This window comes from Bos grunniens, chromosome 8 (genome assembly GCF_055505025.1).
Source record: "Bos grunniens cultivar Pamir isolate PY7600 chromosome 8, Bosgru_T2T1.0, whole genome shotgun sequence".
Taxonomy (NCBI): Eukaryota; Metazoa; Chordata; class Mammalia; order Artiodactyla; family Bovidae; genus Bos; species Bos grunniens.
In genome coordinates this window covers 98,522,203-98,540,891 of record NC_141172.1, presented here as the reverse complement: position 1 = coordinate 98,540,891, position 18,689 = coordinate 98,522,203, and the positions used below count along the sequence as shown (strand labels likewise).

Below are 18,689 nucleotides of genomic sequence, written 5' to 3'. Positions count from 1 at the left end.
GCAGTGAGGGTTTTAACAATTTTTGCTAGTGATTGCATGCATAGGGTAATACCTCTTTAAAGGAATACTTAATTGAAGTTTACTATGTATTGAAATAAATGTTTTTACTGTGGAGGTATACTTCTCAAATGATGAATGAAAATGCTCTTGTTCTTGGCAAAGAACGTGGTTCACTCCATTAAATTGGAGGTAAATGTTTTTAGACTAATGTAAATGATTTCTATTTAATTTTTAGTCAGAACTCTTTTCTTTTTTCCTCTGCTCGCTTTTAGCTCTTGTCAAATAATTGTCATGAAGATGAAGTTTTACTTACTGTGATCCATTATCTGTGACTCACACTCCTTCCTATGACTTTTTTCCCCCAAGAGTCTCATGTTTAAAAAAAATCCATATATATTGAAGAATTTAGTCAGTTTCTCATGGGATTATAGAATTTCTTACTGGGAAGATTTTTCTCAATATATAAAACCACTATTAAATGTTAAGATTTGGCTGCTGTGAATGATAAACTTTACTGTTAGAGTATGTTTTCACACTCTTCATAGCTGTTTTTTCCAATTTTTTTTTTTCACTTCCCTGTTTGTCATATAGCAACTCTATAGAAAGAAGCCTGGTTTGGCCATCACGTTTGCAAAGCTGCCTCAAAATCTAGACAAAAACCGATATAAAGATGTTCTGCCTTGTGAGTATCTGGCATGAATGCCTCCTCCCCCCACACACACTGAGATAATGTTTCCCTTTTTAAAACAGATTGTCTGGTATTCTGGAACGACTCTCAGTGTGTCTGTAAACACCACCGTCTTTATTGCAGCCATTTCAAACTCGGAACAGTTGGGGAATAGTGTTTATGCTAATGAGGCGAGGGCTGCAGATGGGCTGGGAACTGAACCCTTGTTTACTTGGGGTGGTAAAAATAACACTCCGAATAATCAGTAAATTTCTTTCTCCTCCACAGATGACACCACCCGGGTATTGTTGCAGGGAAACGAAGATTACATTAATGCGAGTTATGTGAACGTAAGTTAGAATTCCAGATCATGAGAAAAAGCACATTAATCGTTGTAACAAGCGTGACAGCGACATGCGCGGTGCTTTGCAGTCGGTGAACTGCTTTGCTATTCACGGTCTTGTCTCAGCACCACAGCAGCCATTGAGGGAAGGCAGGACAGTCTCATTATACGGAGAATGACACTAAGGTTCAGAGATGAAATCATCTGAAAAGTCGTAAAGCTAACAGCAGAGGAGACCAAAACTCAGCCTTCTGTCCTCAACTGCTGACCTTTAGGTGTTTTGTTTGGCCATTGGTACATTTGTAACTTTTTGTCTTTTTCCTCCCCATCTGATTACTACAAATAAAACCACCATAGCCCCAAAACAAAACATCAACAATTTCAACTTGTGGTGGGGAAAGTATTCATTTCACTCTGAAAATGCATCTTGGGCAACTTAGCCTCTCTGAACCTCAGCCTCTTCATCTAAACCAGGGCTCAGCACACTATTTCTGTAGAGGGCTACACCGTAAATATTTTGGTCTCTGCAAGCCAAGGGACAAAATTGAGAATATTAATTAGGTACTTATATATACCATTTCAAATGCAACCATGCAAAAATATCAAAAAAATTTAGCTCGCAGTGCAGCATTTAAATTTGGCCCTCAGCTCACTGTTTATCTGATCTAAATAAACAGGACTTCTCAAATTCTCAGATTATAGCATGATGTCAGTAACTACCAGCAAGAATGGGTCTGATCAGTGATTCTACTCATTCCAAAGCATCTGTGAGATTCATTGACCCTCACTTTCAGCATTTCTGGTGTCCTGTGATTAGAGCACTGAAATGGTCGGGGCGGTAAGACCATGCACTCGGGTGGAGAGTGGCTAAGACCAGGGCTGAGAAAGCCATTAACCAAGCACCAACCAAGCCATGAATTAGGCACCTCCATTTACTATCCCCACCTAAGAATGAGTGAATCACTGTGCTGTTCCAAAGCTCAGCCAGTTCTGAGTGTTCTTTTACAGAAAACAGTTTAGGGACTTTGCTGGTGGTTTAGTGGTTGAGAGTCTGGCTTCCAATACAGGGGATGCGGGTTCAACCCCTGGTCGGGAAAGCAGGATCCCACATGCCAGCTAATAAGCCCACACACTCTAGATCCTGCATGCCATCACTAAGACCAGACCCAGCCAAATAAATACTTAAAAATTAAAAAAAAAAAAAAAAAGACTTAGTTTAGAAGTAAAAGCAGAGCAGGGTAGGAGAGGGATGACAGTTGCACTTGTTTTAACATTTTAACATTTATCAGTTTGGACAGTACCTATTGTGAGGTGGTGATGTGTTCAGGAACTTGACTCTGATAATCATTTCACAGTGTATATGTATATCAAACCATCATGTTGTATACCTTAAATATATACCTTTTTTATTTGTCATTTATACCTCAGTGAAGCTGGGGAGAAAAATTGATCAACTGAGTGGCACAGACATTGGCAGCCATGCAGAAAGCAAAGTGTAACAGTAGTTGGTGGCATAAGCCTATGTGGTTTATGCTTCAAAGAAAATATTTTGATAGAAAACCCTGCATAGGAAAAGTTGTGGGCATAAGGATTGGCATGCGTTGCTGAAAATGCAGATTCCCAATATTGATTATATTTAGGATACAGCAGAGAAGGTCATTTAAACTCTTTTCATCTTGTAGGTCCACTTCTGATTATCACCTATTGAATTTCACATAGTTTTATCCTGAGTAGCTAGCATTATTGTCAAACACCTTTGAAGCATTTTCTAAAGTAGCTTTTTCTTTGATTATTCTTATTGGCCAAACACTTGGTAGAACTGTTCTTCTGGTGTGCTGACAGTCACCAGCTCAAAGTGTGTGAGCTGCAGTTCCCTGTCCACCTTGTGGCAGTAACAGATTCTAATGCCTGAACCATCTCCTGCCAGATGGAAATTCCTGCTGCTCACCTTATGAACAAGTACATTGCCGCTCAGGGACCCCTGCCACATACCTGTGCGCAGTTCTGGCAAGTGGTCTGGGACCAGAAGTTATCACTCATCGTCATGTTGACGACTCTCACCGAGCGAGGCCGGGTAAGTGGCTTGACGTCCAGACAGGCGTGCGTCACTCTGTTCTCTGCTGGAACTCGAACTTCAGAGCTGGAAAAGGCCTTACTGAAATGTCACCCAGTTCAGCCCCCTTTGTGACCCGTGAATCTGTACACAGCTCCTGATGGACAGCTCCAGGGATGAGAAACTCAGCCCTTCTTCCCACTTGCTGGCCTTTCCGAGCTAAGCAGTAATCAGACAGCCCCTTCCATTCCTGCCTTGAATCTGTTACAGCAAGCTGGAAGGCGCTTCCCCTTGCCTCACCTGCCCCAGAACTCCTGGGTTAGCTGTGATCTCACCCACCCAGGACACGTGCTGATCCTCAGAAGAGCAGTGTAAGGGCCAGGTTCACAATGGAATACAAAGTAGGAGAAATTACCTCTGTCAGTCTCTGCTTGTGTTACAGCAAAACCTGATGCAAAAAAAAAAAGCTAAGAAGGGCTTAATTAGGAGAGCAATGGCAGCATGCCGTGTTCAGCCTGACATGTGTGTTTCACGGGAACAGATCGCTGATCATGTAACTGAAGTCAGTGTGCAAGGAGTGCTGCGTAGCGTGGGTTCTCTAACTTCTGTCTGCATCTAGATATCTTCATGATGAAATGTTCATCCGGAAACATTCAAAAATCAAATATAAATTAATATTTAAGGGATCTGTGTGCCACTTCCTCCCAGGCCTGTCCTCAGTATATAGTTCAGAATGCCAGACAGATCTGTGCCAGAAGTCAAGAGTATAGAATTGGAATGGATCGTACGTGTGAGGAGATCAGTCTACACTCTCACCCCAAAGAGCAAAATCAGGATTCCTGCTAATTCTGGAGAGCCTTGTGGGTTCACCTAGGCTGTCCCAGGCAGATGGCTCCCCACCTTGGCTAAAACACTTCCAGGGTCCATCCGTGGGTTATTCAGCTCTGATTTTCCAAAAAAAAAAAAAAAAATCCCTCTTCCTAATGAACTGAAATCCACAGCGCTTTGAACCCCACCCCACCAGCTTCTCTTGCCTGGAAGACACAGTAGTAAGTGGCCCTTCTCTTGCATGCCATGCCCTTTCAGATATCTGAAGATAGCCTTGGACTGCCATTAAGTGGGTGGTCAGCAGAAGTTGTCTGGTCTTTGTCTCAGTGTTGCTGTGGAATCAGTCTCCCCATTTTGTACTCATGCACTTGACTCCTGAGACCTACACTGTGGCATGTCGGTGGGGCTCTGGAGCCAGACTCTGTGGGCTCAGAACAGGTTCTTCTGGAGCAAGTTATAAATACTTGACCTGTCTGACCCTCAGCTTCCCTGTACGTAAGCTGCAGATAGTAGTGCCGTCTCAGAGGGTTTGTGGAGACGGAGACGATATATACGGAAAGCTTAGAGAGCTGTCTGTCACAGGTGTCTGGCAAACATTAGCTCTGTGTGTGTGTCCGTCGTTATCATCCCTGGGAGGATTTGCCATCAGATCTGGCCTTTTGTGTGCCTTCACGCTCCTCAGGCTTCCCGTCTGTCATCGTTCACCTCGGCCCTCACTCTCGGCTTCTTCTCACTCATAGTGTTGATCAGAATCTCTCCACATAAATCACTGTTTAAAAATATAAAGGCCCTCAAGAGACAACCAGAAGCTCCTCCTAGAATGCTGTGAGTCAGGGGCGTTGCAGACACTCTTCGGGGAGCAGTCGCCGCCTCTCCCAGCTCCGCTTCCAGCCCTGGCCGTGCCTGCATCTGGTTTACCTAGTTACTGTGAGAACTCGCAGAGGCTTTGCTGGAATCACAAGGCGGCAGGTCTGTGGCATCCCTTTGTCTGGGAGTCTTGCTTTTTGCCTGTTTTTAGTTTTTGTTGATATTCTGTTTCTGTGTGCCTGTGTGTGGTTTTCTGATCTTGTTTTGGAAAGGCAGTGAAGTTACTGGGACCTTTTTTGAACTCCAGGAGTGCCAGCTGGCTCGCAGCCCTATCTTCGCTCTCTGTGTTTCTGGATCACCTGCACCTGTCTTGTTCCCTGGTGTCCTGAGTAAGAGGGCAGACGCCAGGGCCACGCTTCCTGAGTTCATACTCCTGCTCTGTCACTCCCTACCTGTGCGGTTTCGGGAACTGGCAGAGCCTCTGCGTGACATGGAATGCGAATGATGCCTGTTGTGTATTCGGGAGGCTGTGCCTGCCAATGCAGGAGGCACGAGACGCAGGTTCGATCCCTGAGTCGGGAAGATCCCCTGGAGGAGGGCATAGCAACCCACTCCAGTATTCTTGTCTGGAGAAGCCCATGGACAGAAGACTCTGGCGGGCTACAGTCCGTGGGGTTGCAAAGAATCATACAGGACTGAAGCAACTGAGCACGCATGTCCACATTGTGCATTTGTGAGGCAATTGAATGAGTTAATGCAGTCAGCCTTCTTGGAAGAGTACTTGGCACACAATAAATACCATACAGATGTTGGCTAACAGTAACAGTAGTTTGGGTACCACCTTAATTGTTGCTGGGACTACATATATTTTCAGTTCAGTTCAGTTCAGTCACTCAGTCGTGTCCAACTCTTTGCAACTCCATGAATCGCAGCACGCCAGGCTTCCCTGTCCATCACCAACTCCCGGAGTTCACTCAGACGTCCATCAAGTTGGTGATGCCATCCAGCCATCGTATCCTCTGTCGTCCCCTTCTCCTCCTGCCCCCAATCCCTCCCAGCATCAGAGTCTTTTCCAATGAGCCAACTCTTTGCATGAGGTGGCCAAAGTACTGGAGTTTCAGCTTTTACTGCAGTATTATTATTTTTCTTCAAATTGGCTCACCTTTCCTTGCTTTAAAAAATTTGCTTTGAAAGATATGTGTTAAATGGAAGCCCGATATCATTTGCCATAAAAGGGGGGTATGTGTAAAAATGCAAAAGCCACAAAACAATATATATATATATATATATATTTTTTTTTTTTTTTAGTTCTGCCAGTTTATTGCTACCAACCCATGACCCTCCACCCTCATGCACACATGCTCAGTCATGTAACCCCATGGACTGCAGCCAGCCAGGCTCCTCTGTCCATGGACTTTTCCAGGCAAGAATACTGGAGTGGGTTGCCATTTCCTTCTCCACAAGACAATATTATTAAAGTCTAAATAAATATTCTTACCTTCCAGGCTCTTAACCCGAGGCCTGCTTGCCCACACCCTTGCTTGCTCTTTCCTAAAAAGAGAATTAAAGTATTAAGGTGATAATGTTAAAGCTATCCTAGGTCCAAATTGAGACACTCTTCATGGCACACATGGAAAAAAACAGGTTCCCACCATGTGGGTCTATGCAGTTTAATACTCCTAGTGAAGTGTGAAGTGAAGTCACTCAGTCGAGTCCAGCTCTTTGCGACCCCACAGCCTGTAGCCCACCAGGTTCCTCCATCCATGGCATTTTCCAGGAGAGAGTACTGAAGTGGGTTGCCGTTGCCTTCTCCAGGGGATCTTCCCTACCCAGGGATCGAACCTGGGTCTCCCGGATTGTAGGCAGATGCTTTACCGTCTGAGCCACCAGGGAGATTTGTTTAATACTCCTAGCCTCCTACCAAATCCCACACTGCAGGCCTTAATCTGGGCCATTCTGGCATTTTATAGATACAAGACATCATGTTTATGGCCTTGCTGTCGCCAGAATCTCCCCATATGAAACTGTGCTGTGTGTGCCTGTCTGTTCTGTGACTCTGGCAGTGGGGGGAGGGGAGCTGAACACTCCAGGTTTTCTCAGAAACTACCCGTGGAGGTGCCGCTGCCCGAGCTCAGGAGGTCTTCAGCGATGGTGCACTTCCTCGGAGCCAAGACCTGAACCCACAGGGCAGCCGGGCGCTTTCTCCTCACCTGTGTTGGGCTGCTCTTTCCCCTTCTCAGTGGTCTCGGCCCTTCCCAGCTGCAAGGCCATTGTTCTCCATGGAGTCAAGGGAGCTCCAGCAGGCGTGGCTGGTGAAAGATCATCTGCCCTGATGGCAGCCCCTTCTTCCCTTCCTTCTGCCCACGCCAGCATGGGAGAAAAGGCCCTTTCTTTCATCCGGGAGGCCTCACTTCCTCCAGCTGCTCTCGAGAGTCCTGCCCCTCCTGCTCTGTCCTGATTGGAGTCCGCTCTGAACCTGAGCTCCTCCGAGGTCTCCTTGTGACCCGGGGCTGGGTGGGGGCGGGGGGTGGGGTGGGGTGTTTGTTTTCCAGCCCTTTCTTCCTAATCGAACCCCTTCCGGCTGGTTCCTTCAGGTTCCTGAGTTAGAGATCTGCATCTCCCGTGAGTTAGAGCATTCCATTCGCCATCTCTGGCCCCAGGAACTGACTTCTGTTGTTTATGGGTGGCTGGAAGCCTGTTCTTCTCAAATCCAGGCTACTACATGTTTCCTGCCTCTCCTGTTACAGACTCTCAGCTGACCTGAGCCTTTTGTCCCGAGGTCCCTCATCGGGTCACCACCACTGTCCCTGAGTTCCTCCCGATTAGGAGTCAGTCCTCCCGGGCCAGCAGCTCTGTCCCCTGCTTTCCTGAGAGATGAGGCTCTCAGCGTGTCCCATTTGCTTTTTCCCCTGTTCTGCGTTTAGCTGAGCGGCCTCCTGGTGGGCACGTGGCTGGTGGCATCTTCCTCTCCGCTCTGTACTGCTCTCACGTCAACTGCACGGAGCCTCCCCCAGAGGCTGAGGGTCTGGGAGGCACTCCCAACACAGGCTCGCTTTCATTGCCCTCTCCTTTTATTCCCACCCAAAACGTTTTCCATTGTGTTCTCTCTTCAGGTCCATTGTTTCCTCCAAGAGGAAACAGAGCTATAGAGAATGGTCTTTCCATTGAAACACACATCTACGTGTGCCCCACTTCCTATCTGTAGGACAGGACACAAGCAGATTCTGTCTCTGAGCCTCAGTTTACTCTTATGCAAAACAGAGGCAGTGACATTATCCACCTCATAGGGTTGTTTTGAGGCCCAGATAAAATAATGTCCATAAAAAGCACCATTTAGTGCTTAGCATATACCGATCAAAAGAAAATAGGTATTGGAGACTTCCCTGGCGGTCCAGTGGTTAGGAATCCATGCTCCCCACTGCAGAAGGCATGCGTTCAATCCCTGGTCAAGGAACTAATATCCCACAAGCCTCAAGGCACAGCCAAAAAAAAAAATAGTCATTAGCATCATCCCTTCCCATAGCAGCAGAGTTCATGGAGAAACTGGAGGTCAAAACAGTGAAGTATCTTGGCCAGGATGGCACAGTCAGTTAGTGGAACTTAATAACCAGGAGGGAAATTCAGAATGTCCACAAACTTCTTGCTCTTTCTTCTACACCCCCAAATGCTTTGAGATCCAAATCAACCTAAAATCTAGATTTAATTGAGAGGTAAAGAGAGTCCCGTTCTGGTCAGATTCACTGGGAGTCTCTAGAAATAGAGATATTTGTGGTTCAGCCCTGAATGGGCTCATCATTTCAGACAGAAGCTTCCCATCAGCTGTCCTGTGGGCAGGACACCAGGAAGCCTGCAGCAGAGAGCCAAACCCCTTGTGCAGAGGAGGAGGTGGGCACAGACCTGGTGGGCATCCACTCTGCCTCGGGTTCTACAGACAGCTTTTCTTTGTGTCTGAGAGGAGTTGGGAAGTGGTCAAGAACCAAAACCCTCAGGTTTAACATTTACAAGTATATTCTTAGCTCCACCTTCCCAGCAGCATGCTTTAATTCCAAACATTGACTGTGATGTTTGAAAATAAAAATAGGAAAGCTCTTTCAAATTTTTGTGCATCTGGGGGTTTATACCCCCTCTTCACTTTAAGTAAGCATAATTTTTACCCAAGTCGATGCAGCTGTAGGCTTGGAGAGAAAAAAAATTTTTTTGAATGAGTCAGAATTTGACTGATGGATCGATGATGGGACAGGCAGCTTGACCTTGAACTTTGCTTTGAGGCCAGAGGCAGGAGCGAGACTGCTAGGAAGAGGATGCAGAATTTAGGAAGTGAAAGTGAAAAGTTCGTCAGTTGTGTCCGACTCTTTGCGACCCCGTGGACTGTAGCCCACCAGGCTGTGCTGTCCATGGAATTCTCCAGGCCAGAATACTGGAGTCCATAGCTGTTCCCCTCTCCAGGGGATCTTCCCAACCCAGGGATCGAACCCAGGTCTACCACGTTGCAGGCAAATTCTTTACTGTTTTAGCCACCAGGGAAGTCTCTAATACCTCTCCACTGGATCTTCCTGACCCAGGAATCGAACCAAAGTCTCTTGCATTGCAGGCAGATTGTTTACCAGCCAAGCTATCAGGGAAGCCCTAGGGTTTGGTAGGGGGAAGAAGAGACTGGGGAGAGGGGTGGGGGCAGGGGCAGTCCTCCTGTGGGAGGACTCACTGAGTCCCACTGAGCCCGGGTTCCTCCTCTGCCGTCTGCTGAGCGTCGGCTCCGTATGAGTCATCTGTGAAAGCGCTCACGGGACTGTAGCAACAGTGATGGCGGCGGCCGCTGACTGTCCCCGCCTCCCCCGCAGTGAGCCGGGCACTGCACACCATCACCTCCAGCCTCTGTCACCATCTGGGAAACAGGTGCCGTCCTGTCTTTCAGGTGAAGAATGCGGAAGTCAGAGAGGTTAAGTAGTAGCAGGTTTGAGGTCACGGGGCTCACAGAGGAGGAGAGAATAATCCTAATGGAGTTCTGTCTGGCTCTCAAATGTACACTCTTATCGGCCGTGCCTCGAGGCCTTCCTCCTCAAGGGGGTAAGGAGTGGACGATGAAGGACGGATGAGGTAAAAGGGGGAGTTGAGAGCAGGGAAGGGGCAGAGGCCTTGCAGTGGGGGAGGGTGGGGAGCAGAGGTCGCTCCTAAGTCAAGGCCTCTCACGTCTGTCTGAGGCTCTCCTGCCCTTCCAGCAGTTGGACCTGGTGATGAGGAAAGAGTCAGTGCGTTCCTCCTGGAGCTCCAGCCGGGGTGAGAGCTGTGGCCTGGCCCCTGGCAGGCTGACCGCGCCCTTCCTCCTGAACAGTACAGCACAGATGCAGGGCAGAGCGGCCTCTCCCGTGTTTCTTTCCCCGCCAGCAGCTCTCAGAGCATTTAGTACGAGTGAGAGAGTTGTAGCCCAGTGTCCGACCCGTCTGTCCAGTTAACCACTCACGAGCACCCCCATAGCCCAGCCTAACTCCTGCCCTGCGATTCCCTTGCAGACCAAATGTCACCAGTACTGGCCTGATCCCCCTGATGTCATGGAACACGGCAGCTTTCACATCCGCTGTCAGTCAGAGGACTGCACCATCGCGTACGTGTTCCGGGAAATGCTGGTCACCAACACCGAGGTGAGCGGGGCCCGTGTGGCAGGGGCTGTGGGGGGACCCGGGAAGGCGCGAGTTAAAGGCTGGTGCTAAATCAGCGTCCACCGTAGGCCCAGGGAGGCCTCTACTTCTGGGTCAGTCTGGGTTTTCAGCCGGTGAGCATTTCAGTAGATGTGCAAGGTTGCCTGGAAAAGAGCCAGCATATGTGTTCACAGCAGCGTATTCACAACAGCCCACGGGGGAAACAGCCCAGGTGTCCACCGACAGATAAACAGAACGTGGTATATTCATACCGTGGAATCCTAGTCCCCCCACAAAGAAGGAGATTCTAACCCATGCTGCAGCATGGCTGAACCTGGAAGACGTTGTAATGAGCAGAAGAAGCCAGACAAAAAAGGACAAATACCATGTGACTCCTGGAGTAGTCATTTCAAAGACAGAAGTAGGATGGCAGTTGCCAGGGCTGCAAGGCTGTGGGACGAAGAGTTAGTGTTTAATGGGCGTGCTGTTTCAGTTTGGGAAGCTGAAAAGCTCCTAGGAAGAGTGGTGAGGGTTGCACAACTTTGCCAATGTACTTAATGCCACTGAACTATGCAGTTAATAATGTTTAAAATGGTAGACTTCTTGTTATGTATATTTTGCCCATTAAAAAAAAAAAAAGCCAATGTGGGTGGCCTTGACAGCAAGTACCATGGGAGCAACCAGGAAGAGATGGCTGTGGGCAGAAGTGGTGGAGAGCCATCGGGCAGGAGGTGGCCTCCGCAGAGTCCTAGAGACAGGGCGGGCCTGGGAGCATCGGGGAGGCAGGTGGGTGGGAGTGGGCAGGGCGCATGGCCGGGAGATCCCCAGTGGGCAGAAGAGCGTCCAGAGACAGGAGCTCGCTGGCTGGAGGCTGGGAGGGGGTCAGGGTCCTCCTGCCCACCAGTCCAGATAGACTCAGCGAGGCTCCCCTGCCCCTTCGCAGACGGGGGAGGAACACACAGTGACCCATCTCCAGTACGTGGCCTGGCCAGACCACGGTGTCCCCGATGACTCCTCAGACTTTCTGGAATTTGTGAACTACGTGCGGTCCCTGAGAGTGGACGGTGAGCCTGTCCTGGTTCACTGCAGGTACTGTGGCTTGTTGACCTGGTTTTACCAATACTCATACTCCTTGGGCGAGGCCTGGAGACAGTTGGCAGGCATCAAACCCACCTACATCCCACAAGACTCACTATGCACTTACAAGGCTCTGGTTGCTTTCTGTCTTCACTCTGTCCAAAGATTTGGACAAATTCTGACTGCACCCTAGAACTGGACAACAGAGTCCCTACCTCGTCTTTCCCTCTGTTCCTGTGGTAGATGTGCAGGAGATGGGGGTGGAGTTTGCACAGAAAGATGGGTTTCTTCCCATTGGTTTTATAAGCCTCTGGCCTGTTTGGGAGCACGCCCTGAGCATGTGTTCCATGTCCTTTGAAGGTCAGGGAGGAGAACTCCATCTGAGTAAAATGGGAACTGGCGAGGAGCTGAGCTGGGCTGTGCAGAAATGCTGTCTGAGCAAATTCTGCCTCTGCTTCTCTTTCCCCAGTGCTGGGATAGGTCGAACCGGTGTCTTGGTCACCATGGAAACAGCCATGTGCATGATCGAGAGGAACCTGCCTGTTTACCCACTGGATATTGTTCGGAAAATGCGAGACCAGCGCGCCATGATGGTGCAGACATCAGTGAGTAGAAATCTAACAATAAAAATACTAACAATGGCCAGGCCTGTACAAAGGGCTTTGCAAGTCAAGAGACCAAGGCCCCAGGGGACTGAGTCACTCGCCCATGGTCACAGAGCTCGTCAGGGGCCGAGCAGTTCCAACGCCCATCCCATCTGGCCTCTGCGGCTTGCTGCCCTCCACTTCTCCTGCCGCAGTTTGTTTCCTGGCAGCCGCTTGCTCCCTGCCGACCAGGGAGTAGCCCTGACTGCACTCTGCACTGTCAAGCCACTGACCGATCATCACCTTTCTGTCAGAAGTAAGCAGGGGTCACCTTCCTAGACGTTTCACAGGGCCCCACTCTCTCCCACTCTGGGCTGTCTTCCCCTTGGTACCCAGAGCTGCCGGTGTCCTCAAGAGGAAATAATCTGGGGACTTCTTTGGTGATCAGTGGTTACGATTCTACCTTCCAGTAGATGTGAGTTCAATCCCTGGCTAGGAAATTAAGATCTAGGTGCCTCATGGTGCAGGCCAAAAAAAGAGGAAATATTCTGGTTTCCCCTAGATCTACAAGAGGGGCAGGGGGCTCTGGGGAAGTGCACGATTCACTCTTCCCCATGTACAGGGCCACCTTTGAATAGTCCCTTAACCTCTCTAAGCCTCAATGTCCCCATCTGCAAAATAAAGACCACCCCCTATTCATTCATTCATCCCTTCAACAGATAGTGCACCAACAGGAGAGGCCTGAGCTTTTATCCAGCAGGACTGGCTCAGTTGACTGTGAATCTCAGCAGCAGTGGGAGAAGTCCAAGAGGAGCCTGAGAATTCAGGAGGAGTTTCTGAAGCTGACTTGGAAAGGCAGGGCTTTCTAGAGGAAAGGCCTCCAGAACACCCCACACACCCCCACACCTACCCACCCCACCCCTGATGGATGAGGAGGAGTTAGCAGAGCAGAGAGCGGGACTTGCACACAGCTCTGTGTCCTCACAGGCTCATGGCCTACGTTCGTAAGATTTCTCTAATGATTATGAGCTCTTGTTTTTATTTTTTTTATTATTATTATTTTTTTTACATTTCTTTACAATGTTGTGTGAGTTTCTGCTGTACAGTAACGTGAATCGGCTATAAGTAGACAGATATCCCCTCCCTCCCACTTACCCATCCATCCCAACCCCACTGGGTCATCACAGGAGCTCTTGTTTTAAATTCACGTGCACTCCTGGGTGGCCCTAGTGGTAAAGAACCCACCTGCCAATGCAGGAGATGGAAGAGACGCAGGTTCAGTCCCTGGGTCGGGAAGATCCCCTGGAGAAGGGCATGGCAACCCACTCCAGTATTCTCGCCTGGAGAATCCCTTCTATGAGAAGCCTTTCGGGCTACAGTCCATGGGGTTGCAAGGAGTCGGATACGACTGAAGCGACTTAGTGTGCACGCACCCAAGAAATCTGGTTAAGAAAAGAAAAAAGTTGTTAAGACTATTCTCTGCCCGGTTTTGTGGTATGGAGGACCTCATTGTTAGTTTAAAAAAAAACTGTTTCAAGTGTATCTTCTGGACACATTTTCCTAGCTGGGGCAGCTCAGTCTGAGGCTTTCCTTCACCCTGAACACATCCCTCAAATAAGTCTCAGGGGTTTGTTAATGAAAAGAACCGTATCCTGCAGAGCGACTTCCAGTGGCTGTCCTTTCAAAAAGACAAAGTCCAGACCCCTGACCCCAGTGCGGGGGTCCCCCACAGTGAGGTCCCAGCCCACCTGTGCAGCCTCCCTCCAGTGCCCCCACACCCAAGTGTTCCAGGCCGGGACCATGATCCCTGACCCTGCTCCTCTGAGCGAGCATCTTTGTCAGAGTGGCACGCTGGTGCATCTGCTGGAAGGGCCACCCTGCAGCGACCTTTGTCCCTTCTGGACTTCCCCAGACTGCTGGTCCCCCTCCGCTGAGTTGCCCAGCCCTCCCTGGGAGCTACCCCAGCCCTTGTCACACAGAACAGTGAACTCACAGGTGTGTCCAGTCCACTCTGTGCCCCTGGATGTAACCCAGGGCCGGGCCCAACTTGAGCTGGAGCTCAGGGTGTTTATAAATGAGGTGAAAGAATAACTGTGTCTGGGGTGAGAGGCTGTGTTTGTGATAACTGTGTCTGGGGTGAGAGGCTGTGTTTGTGGAGCTGCTGGCTTGACGGGCTTTCATGTCCTCCCCAGAGCCAGTACAAGTTCGTGTGTGAAGCGATCCTTCGCGTTTATGAAGAAGGCTTAGTCCAGATGCTGGATCCCAGTTAAGACTGCTGTGAAGACGTTCATTCCTCTTTCCCCGGGGCATCCTCCTTCTCTCTGGAAGCGACAAGAGGAACCAGTAGGCTGTGGGAAAGGAGTGAGCACATTTGACCCAGGCACTTTAAATTTCTATTAAAAAAAAAAGGTATCGTGTACATAAGAACTGTGTAGGTAACGCATGCGGTTATAGCATCATACAGGCCCGCGCCTGCTCTGGACAGAACTAAGCGGAAGGGGAGCTCAGTCTGGGGCCTGTCCTAATGCCTTCCTCTCTCTCCATCTCCATATTCCTGTAAACCATCCTTGGGCAGTTGGGAGAGGACACCAGCCATGCTGTGGGCCTCCCAGAAGCAAGATGGTGTGGCTGTTCAGAGTTACTTGGATGCGTTGTGTGTCTAGGACTAAGAGCTGAGCTTTCCGTGGGTCTGGGCGGAGCTGAAACAGTGTTCACCAGCCCCAGTGATGCTCGGGGGACCCCATGAAAGTACTGAGTGGCAGGGGATGGGGTGCCAGGCAGAGGACGAGCAGTGCCTTTGTGCCCTTGTGCCCTCCCTTCCTTTGTCCAGTCTCCCTGCCACGTCTGCCATTGGCGTTTCTGAGAATCGTGTCCACGTGCCCTGCCTCCTCCCTGCATTAGTGACCCTCCTCAGGTTCCCACCAGTGCCTGAACCGGACGAGCAGTGCAGGTTTCAGGTGAGTCTCCAGCTGAGACCCTGAGAGAGGACTCCCGGTGTCGCCCTGCGTGTTAGCTTTCGGAGCAGGCGCCTCTTGTGCCTGCCTCCCTCCTGCTGCACACCCAGCGCCCAGGACTGGAATCATCCACTACTGAATCTAATACATGGATTGCTGCTACTTTGAGCTATTACACTTGAACCATTACGATTTTCCTGAGGGGAGATGGGATGTCATCTAAATATTCAGAATCTTTGGCCCTTCTGAGGAAAGATCTAGATGTTGAACCATGGGAAACCCAGCTTCGAGAGGGTTGCCTTTGGATGTGTGTGTGTGTGTTGTGTTGTGTGTGTGTGCCCACGGGTGAGTGTCTCTCAGGATTCCTAACTTGATTCAAATTACAGTTGAGTTTATATAAATGAGTCTCTGTATAGAAGAACAAACGTGTGCATTCACTCTTAGTCACAATGGTCTCCGTTTCATTTCAAAGGAGAGGATCAGACTATCTGAATATAAACACAATTTGATGTTAATTTATTCTAAGTACACCAAGATTTTGATTGTCCTAAAGAATTCTGCCTTTGTTAATACTGTGTTAATTTTTTTTTTTTAATTTGTGCCAGGATTGTAGCAAATTATTATTTAAGGAAAATAAATTACGTGAAAATTCGAACATGGTATTTTGAAATAGTGGTTTTATGTATCCAGAAAAAGCAGCTAACTAAGTATCCAGTTTCTTGACGGGATTTATAGAAAAAGGATGGTTCCATGTTACAGCACACTGAAATGAGGCCGTTTTGATGTTTAGCAAACTCCAGACCAACTGAGCAAAAACGTTTCCTGGTCACAAGATGGGTAAAGACCTTTACGTAGGGGCCAGGTTTCTAAAGTTCTTTGTCTCCAGATCTAGCATATTTACTGCATTCTTTCCATCTTTTCCCCACTGACATTTTACTGTTAAATGACAGGGGTTGGGGGAGCTGTGTACAGTGTCATAACCCACTCTGGGCAACAGGAGATGACGAAGCCCCAGCCTTGTCAGCATGGTGCCAGGCTAGCTGAGTGTAGCAGCAAGGCTTGGAGCTAAGGGCTGGGAGATCTAGTTTCTGATTCCACTCAACAGCTAGCCCTGGGCCTAGTCACCTGAAAGCTTTACCTCCATTTTCTCATCTGTAAAGTAGGCGAACTAGATAATACTGAGGACTCTAGGTCAAATACGAGGATTGAATGAGATCACGCTGTTAAAGTTTTCATCAGCTGGAATCTGACTCTGCTCTGGATGCATTACTTGGAAAAATTAATTTATTAGTGACTAGCCCCCAAATCCATGAAACAGAAGTAGAATCACTGGGGTTTTTGTAAGAGGAAATCGCTTTTATTCTCAAGAGAACCAAGGGCACAAAGGAATATCGTACAAGTACTTCTATTCAATCTGGACTCAGAAAATTCCATCAGCCAGGCACCAGAAAAGAGAGAAGCCTGAAGTAAATTAAAATGCCATCAGGATATTGAGCAAATCATTGCCATTTGATTAAAAAAAAAAAAAAAAAGGCGTCACCACTGTGTATAAAAAGCTTGCAAAGTTTAAATGAGTTTGGAGATTTGTGTTTGTGTGTGTGTGTGTTTTTTTTAAAGAAACGCATTGTTTAATATGGTTGCAGAAATGCTGCCATTATTTTACATCAATTTCCCAAAAGTTTACCAAAGATTGCCCACCAGCCTTTTTCCGCCACTGTGCAGGCCAGTAGTTCAGACTCAGCAGATGTGACCAGGAACAAAATCCATGCAATCCTGGGGAAGAACAAGACAAGACAAGAGAATTATCAAAAGGAGTAAAATGTGCAAGTACATATTATAGATGCTACTGATCAAATTGGGGAGTTCAAGATTTCGGCTTCACTACCTTATACACTTACACAATTGGACCTAAGAAGCCCTTTTCAGCTGTAAGTGAAGAACTTCATCAAAATCAGGATAAATAGTTTGCCCAGGAAATTGGAGTATGCATGGAGAAGACATTTACATCCTGCATTCTGGCACTCTCGGAAGATCTAATTAGGCATCAGTGTGCAGACATAAGACGGGAGGTCTCTCCTGGTGTCACTCCTGAGAACCTGCGCTTGACGTTGTTTGACTTCCCAGAAGAAGAGACTCAACTCAGTTCAGTTAGAGAACAAACTTGGGCTGGTTTTCAGTTCCTACCACAGTAATTTCATTTTTCACTTTGCTTTGAGACGAGCATAGAGGCTGTTGCTGCAGTTGCTGGTTGACGTTTTTTTGTTCTTCACAGAAGTTATCATAGAACCAGAGGCATCGAAGAGGCAGTGTCGATGGGGAGAGGCAGTTAGAGGCAGGATGTGGGTCCAGACTAGACTTAGACAAGACACACCACCCTTGGCCCTCACTTTCCTCATCAGTAAAAGGGAGGTTGGGCTAGACTAGATGAGCCCTCAACGTCTACCATTCTGGGAGTCTGTCTTCCAGAGAATCGAGATTAATCCTAAGCCCAAGCCTCCAGTAAGCTACGAGAGAGAGATGTATCACATTTCTAGAACTTGTCTCCAAGAGCTGGTCCCTCATCTCTTGGCAAAGAGTCTGACTTTAGTCTGAGGAGCCAAGCAGGGGTGGGGGGCTGTCCAGCATCTCTGATAACTCACGTTCCATCTGGAACAACCAAGGGATTTGTGTTAAGTTTTGTCATTTTGAAAAGTATCTTAATTGATCAGCAATATTTTGTCTGTAAATTTGGAATGTTTTTCATTCTGGCCTGTTCTTACAGTGACTCTGCTGAAATACAATTTGATCAATATAAAAACATTCAAGCTATGCAACACTGTTATTGTGTGTTGATACTTTTATTCTGATGTCTTGATTTTCTGGACATGTTTTCTCATTTTGTTTGCTTTTTTTTTTTTAAAGTAAATGTTAACCCTCTTGGAGGAGATTGCTCTGTGCCTGTCTCTACCTTCCCTCTGGTCAGAAGCATGACCACGGACAGCCTTGACCTGTGTGACAGGCTCTAGATCAGAATCCAGTTCAGCTGTCATGACAACAGTAGTTTACATAAAGGGAAAATCTCTTTGCCCACTATCGTGCAGGACTGCCAGGTGGGTCCATGATCCCTCAGGTCCCAGGTTCTTTCTGACTTGTTGCTCGGCCCTCCCCAGTATGCAGCCATCTACACTGAGGTCCGCGATGGCGGCTCCAGCCACATTCACATTCCAGCGGACAGAATGGAGGAGGGGGAGGAAAAAGCAAGACGTGTTCCTTAGGGTGTTTCATGTGGATGTTGTACATTTCACTGATCTGAACGTACAGGGAAATACCTACAGCACAGAAGTCTGGGAAAGGTAGTTTTTATTCCCAGATGCTATGTGCCTAATTGAAATGCAGGAGTTCTATTTCTGAGGAACAAGGAAAGGATGGGCTTGAGGGACAATTAGTGGTCTCTGCCATAGCTCAGTCCTGTGGTGTCACCTTCCTTAGCTCATGTGGCGCCCGTGCCTCCTCTCCCCTCAGGTGAATAACCTAAGCCCCTTCCAGATATGGCATGGATCTAAAATGAAAATCTTGTTTGAATGATCTGTGGTCTTCTCCGTCAGCTCTGGTTGACTTCTTGTGGTCTAATGACCTATAAACTCAAGTTATCTTCTCCCAAGGCATCCCATAAACAGGAGTGAAGTAGAAACAGGCAAAGAGCCATTGAAAACTCAATGAACAGGACACACTACCGAGGGTGGTTATCCACTCCCACTGCAGGA

General features: G+C 48.1%; 1 protein-coding gene across 15 annotated transcripts in view; it reads left to right on the top strand.

The window, feature by feature from the left end:
• The window catches only part of PTPN3 (protein tyrosine phosphatase non-receptor type 3), a 168,142-nt gene extending 150,383 nt beyond the window's left edge, over window positions 1–17,759 (top strand). For all 15 annotated transcript variants that reach the window (XM_086315887.1, XM_086315896.1, XM_086315895.1 and 12 more), the window contains 7 exons: window positions 592–682; window positions 956–1,017; window positions 2,938–3,084; window positions 10,206–10,334; window positions 11,275–11,420; window positions 11,878–12,013; window positions 14,185–17,759. In XM_086315887.1, the coding sequence (XP_086172013.1) occupies window positions 592–682; window positions 956–1,017; window positions 2,938–3,084; window positions 10,206–10,334; window positions 11,275–11,420; window positions 11,878–12,013; window positions 14,185–14,262 (789 nt within the window). In that variant the 3' untranslated portion in view covers window positions 14,263–17,759. The remainder of the gene's footprint in view (window positions 1–591; window positions 683–955; window positions 1,018–2,937; window positions 3,085–10,205; window positions 10,335–11,274; window positions 11,421–11,877; window positions 12,014–14,184) is intronic.
• Window positions 17,760–18,689: the final 930 nt, after the last annotated feature.